Genomic DNA, 5599 nt, shown 5'->3' on the forward strand with positions numbered 1-5599 from the left:
ACACACACACACACACACACACACACACACACACACATTTCTTTGGCCCAGGTCTTGATACAGCATCCTTAGGAAGGAGGTCTTCTGTAAGGTAAGCCACAAAGCAAGCAGGTAATGTGTGTGTGTGCGCGTGTGCTCTAATTTCAACTTTTTTGGAGCCCCACTAAACTTTTTCATGGAAGTCAGGAGAGAGATCTGTACTAAATCTAGTGCAAAGGCCATAACTTGCCAGAAGAAAATGATATTTTATATACATTTTTATAGAAACTTTATTAAAATTATATTTAAAAATTTTGTCCTTAATCAAATCCTGTAGCATGGAAGCTAAGAACGTGTTTTGGGCAAGGCTCTGGCGCTTTAGGGTTGCTGCTGCCAACATGGCTGGCCCTCTGCTACTCTGAGAGTTGTATGTATTAGAATATAGAGAGTTGAAACCCTCTCATCCATCTGTGGCTCTCACTGAGGGGAAGGACTGGCTAGGACTCAGAGTTACAGCCTTCCTTTCCCCTTCCTCAGCTGTTTGAAGCTTCTCCTATAGCTACGGCTGTCCCGGGACCTGCTAAGGTTAAGCCCAGGACCCTTCCTGCAAGAGACCTGGGGTTGTAAGGGGCAGTGATTGGGTTGTTTCCAGTTTCAGGGACCTGGCCAGGTCTGAGATTTCTGGGCTGGTAAGTTGTAAGGAGAGGGTGGGAGGGCAGTCCTCCATAGTGGGCGCTGGAGAGATTTCTCTGTCTCCAGGACTTAGTTGAGTATGTAGAAGTATTCATACAGATCTGTTACAGTCTGTTATTGTTTGCTAGAACAGGGACCACATCTGTTTACCAGTAAATTCAACCTTCTGCCTGAATAAATACTTTTAAATACCAACCCCTCAAACACACCCAAAAGTGCCTGCTCTTGGAATGGGAGGAAAACACGAATGTCTCAGGTATCTCGGCAAAGTTCCTGGCCACCCCCCAACCCCTCCCCCAACACAGCACTGATCCTGTGTCTAGCTGGCTCCTCTGCTCCCCTTGGAGGCCTGAGGACACAGATGAGCTGCTGCTGGAGCTCTGGGTGGACAGTCTCCAACCCTCCTTCCCCTCATAGTTCTTTCTTAAGGGGAGTGACCCACACGCCGTGGAACTTGGGTATCATACCTCGCACATTATTGACTGTCCTCCAGAACCTTGTCATCACGGCACCTTGCATGTATCTTGCCAAAGTAAACTCCTAGCTTTATTGTTTCTTCTTTTTAAAATTTAAGGAAACTCTCCCCAACATATTATTAACCAGTACCTTGGATATACTCACTGAGGGTGGAACATGGGAAGCAGAGCATCATGGGTTACAAATAACGTAAAAATATTTGTTTGGCACTGGAGTAAATTTCAATTTTTGGCCAACTTCATGCCTTGAATCTGTTTTGCTGAGGTTAATATTTACATGTTCCCATCCCTGGGACACATGTTAAGTGACTAAAAGAGAACATGGTCCAAGATTATGCTTGTTGGCAAGAAAAAGCCATAGTGAAATGAAAAATGTGCCATCGGAAATTCATAATGTGAACAATTCTCATTATTTGATTATTGCTTAACAGAGCAATGACTCTCACCTAAAAAGATACAACTCGATACAAGATAGTTACATAGGGAGGAAACTAGGATAACACAGATGATTAGCTAAAGGAAAGATGAGCTGTGATGATATGTCACCCAAACTTTACCTAGTAACATCTTAATGAATTGTACCTTTAAGTTGTCTGGGCAATAAAACTTCTGTTGTTGGTGGTGTATTACTTACCAAAATCATTTTTACAAAGAGTTTCCATTATGTCGTTGTCATCTTCGTTTTTACTTTTGCAGGCTTCACATACCTTTGGAGCTAGAAACGTGAGACGTTAGTAAGTTTGCTTAAAATGAAACAGCAGGTGGCATTTGTAAACAACTCACAGGGGCTTATTCAGGCAAGAGTAGCAATTGTCCTGTAAGACCCCAGCTTCTGCCTCATTTACGAAAGAAGGAACACTCATTCCTAAGAGAGTCTCCCATGCCTCCCGTCTTTTGGACAGGCAAAAATGCCCACATGCTGTGTATCATGTATGATGACTCCCCAAGCAAAGGGCGCCCTGGTGGAGAGTGCAGGTGCAGCTGCGGGTAACTGAGACAGGCTGCAGCTTTTCACTCTTCCTCCCACTCCTGGGACAAACTCGGTCTCTGAAAAAGTTAGTCCCAAAGGCTCTCTGAGGAGAAAGCACCAAGAGACCCTTAAGGGATTTTGGAAAACTAGCAACCACAAACTACGGCCACAAGATCGTCTTTCTCAGCTGCAGGTCACTGGTACAGCCTGGCCTCTGCTGGGCTCTTCAGCTGACCTGTCTCTCGGGGGAGTCATTTCAAGATATTTTCAGGTCTGGACAGGGCGGGGTGGTTAGCACTGTAAGGCTCACATCTGGGTTCTTCCCCCTTGGAAGCACACCTTGCTAATGACTATAGCCTGCTCTAAATGGTTCTGTATCACCTCGAGCTCTCTGCCAAGTTTGTGCTTGAGTTAAGCAGCATTTATTTCACTGTTATCTTCATCCCTGGTGCAGATTCTTCTTGCCTCTCTTTGCCTGTTTCAAACTCTCGAAAACAAACAGACAAAACAACAGCAACAACAAAACCCAAACAAACAAAAACCCAAAGCTTCTCCTGAAGCCAGTGAAAATCTGACCAAACCCAGGAAGGTACACTAGCACAATCATGAGAGAGCCTGCTAAAGGCTCTTCTAAAAGAGTCTGATTCCTTGGGAAAAGGGAAAAAAGAAAACATTCATTTCCTCCCACTTATAAATGTACTAATGCTGTCTTTAAAATTTAGGTGAAATTTCATTAATATGAAATTGCATTTTCGCAGGGAAAAAAGAACTATATGACTCATTTTAGAAGTAATTTATCAAATAAGAAAAAGCGCAGAGCAGATTTTGAAACACATAAACTTTTATTTTGAAGGGAGAAATGACTTTTCGGAGAAATGTAATATATAATGTTGGTGGGACTGTGAAAAATAAAACCAAAAGCAACACACATAAAACTGCCCTTAACTCCCCTGTATCAAACAAAATGAAGCTTTTCCAATTAGGAGCTCTAGGAGTGTATATAAAATGTTACTAACCTGTGTTGGTTGGTCTGTGGTATATGTTGGACAAATGTTTGAAATATGCCAAACATTTGCAATAAATTATAAATCTAACCAATAAGATGATTGCAAACTCACGGTGCCTGCCAGGAAAGATTGCTAAGCAACTTTGCATTTTCTTTAACTAATGATGGCTGTAGGAAAACAATTAGAGATGGAAAGGGAGATGCTGGTGGAGCCCTGAAAGGGATTAGGAAGCCCCCTTTCCATCCCGGGGGGACCTAAATCAGCTCAGACACATTGTATATGTTTTCCTTTCAGGAAGACTATCAAGAGCCCATGAGGTTTTCATTGCTTTGATGGTTTCTGCACAGGAACTCCCCCTCTATTTTCTAAAAAACTTGGGATTTTGCACGATTTTCTCCAGTTAATTAAAACCACTCCTAAGATAAAAGCTGATTAGTGATAGAAAAATGATTCCTGGAGATTCCCTTTGTGCCCTCTTTCTTGGACCTCTGAGCAGTTGCAACCAATGCTCAATTTTCAACACGCATGAGCCAGTCCTGCTTTTTACTTTCAAAGCCTAAATCGGCAAAGAACAGAGAGTGCCTTAAAAGACTATCTGTTTGCACATTTTGGCGATCGTGCCTGTAGGGAATGTCCCTGTGCCTAGAATCCTGCCCAGTGGTAAGAAGGTGCTGCGTGAGGCTGAGGCCAGCGTGCTCTGGCCAGGGTGCTCACCGCCAACCCCTCCTAGCAGGACCACTTCCAGCACTCTCAGTTGCGGCCCCCGTGCTAGCATCTTCAAAAAGAATTGTACATATATCTACACGGGAAAGATCTCTTCCAGTTCTACGTTTTCTCCCCCCACCCCCCTTTTAAACTGTCCCTAAGAAAGAGCAACTGGCATAACTCGGGAAGGGAATGAGAGACTTGCGTTGTGTGTTTGGGAGGGAGGGTATCTCAGATTTGTCACGATGACACACCAGGGCAAGGAGAGCGTCTGCCCTGCCTGGGACTGGCACCCCCGGCGGGGAAGCATCGGGATGGGGGGGCGGGGGCCGCGAGACCACCCCCGGAAAGTCTTAGCGGAGCTGGTGGGGGCGGAGTGTAATAAGGAGGAGGGCTTACCTTCCTCGGTGGCCGGCAGGAGGTGGTCGCTGCTAGCGAGGGGGATGCAGAGATCGTTGTCCTGCGGGAAACGGTCGCACTCAAGCATGTCGGGCCAGGGGAAGCCGAAGGCGGACATGACCGGAGCGCAGCGGTCCTTCACCTGCACGCAGAGCGAGTGGCACGGCTGGATGGTTTCGTCCAGGTCATCGAGGCAGACGGGGGCGAAGAGAGAGCACAGGAACTTCTTAGTGTCCGGGTGGCACTGCTTCATGACCAGCGGGATCCAGGCGCCCGCCTGCTCCAGCACCTCCTTCATGGTCTCGTGGCCCAGCAGGTTGGGCAGACGCATGTTCTGGTACTCTATGCCGTGGCACAGCTGCAGGTTGGCCGGGATGGGCTTGCAGTTGCTGCGCTTGTAGGAGAAGTCGGGCTGGCCGAAGAAGAGCCCGCGCGCGGAGCCCAAGCAGCAGTGCGAGGCAAGGACGAGCAGCAGCAGCGAGCCGGGACCCTGCGGCATCGTGGGCGCGCGACCCCTGGTGGGGCGGAGGGAGCCGAGGCGGGGAAGCGCGAGGCGGCAGGGGCCGGAGCTCTTCCCGGCCCGCTCGTTGCGCTCGGCGCGCCTCGGGGCCTGGGAAGCGGTTGGTGGCAACGCCGGGACGCCGGGCGCGCGGACTGCGGCGGCGAGATGCTCTGCGTTCGGCTCCGCGCAGCAAGTCCGCGCGCAGCTCCAGGGGGCTCCGACCCGGGGGAGCACAGTGAGCCACTGCTGGGGCCCGGCCAGCGTTTTCTTGGCCTTTTTTATGCAAATCTGGAGGTGGGGGGAGCGAGGGAGGAGCCAGTGGAGAGTAATCCGAGGAGGTTTGGTCACTACTCTCTGGGTCTGGTTTTCCGTTGAGAATGCCCCTCACGCGCTCCCTGGAAGGAAATTCTGGCTGCGCCCCACCGACCCCCATTCCCCCCGCCCCGCAGGATGCTGCCAAGCGCGCGCCCTAGGACTGCTGTAAACAACAAACAAACAAATAGACCAGCCTGGCAGCTGCGCCCCAACAGTGAGCGTGCGGAGCACGGGCTGCGGGAGATAGGGGGACGTGACCAGCGGCCTTGTCGCCAGGTCCCTGAGGGAACGCGCTCCGCCCCCGCGAGGCCCGGGCGTGGGTTGGTTTGACCCCAGCACGAAGTTTCTGCTCGGGCCCCGGGGCTGCGGGGAGGAACTGCGTTCCAGGCAGTTGCGAGCCAGCAGCCGGCAGGCTCTTTGTGCCCCTGGCCCGCGCCCGGGACCTGCCCGCCAGAGGCCTTCTCGGCCTGGTTGCTCTCCTCTCGGATCCCCAGCCGCGGTTCCCAGCCTGGCCCAACCCGTACAGTGGCTCCCATCTGCCCTTTCAAATATC

At 50.1% G+C, this 5599-nt stretch overlaps 1 protein-coding gene across 1 annotated transcript in view; it reads right to left on the reverse strand.

Moving 5' to 3' along the window:
* The window catches only part of SFRP2 (secreted frizzled related protein 2), an 8913-nt gene extending 3937 nt beyond the window's left edge, over window positions 1-4976 (reverse strand). Inside the window, exons 1-2 of the mRNA XM_007118200.4 lie at window positions 4230-4976; window positions 1783-1863 (exon numbers count right to left, since the gene is read on the reverse strand). Coding sequence (XP_007118262.1) covers window positions 1783-1863; window positions 4230-4728 — 580 coding nt within the window. The 5' untranslated portion in view covers window positions 4729-4976. The remainder of the gene's footprint in view (window positions 1-1782; window positions 1864-4229) is intronic.
* Window positions 4977-5599: the final 623 nt, after the last annotated feature.

This window comes from Physeter macrocephalus, chromosome 7 (genome assembly GCF_002837175.3).
Source record: "Physeter macrocephalus isolate SW-GA chromosome 7, ASM283717v5, whole genome shotgun sequence".
NCBI lineage: Eukaryota > Metazoa > Chordata > Mammalia > Artiodactyla > Physeteridae > Physeter > Physeter macrocephalus.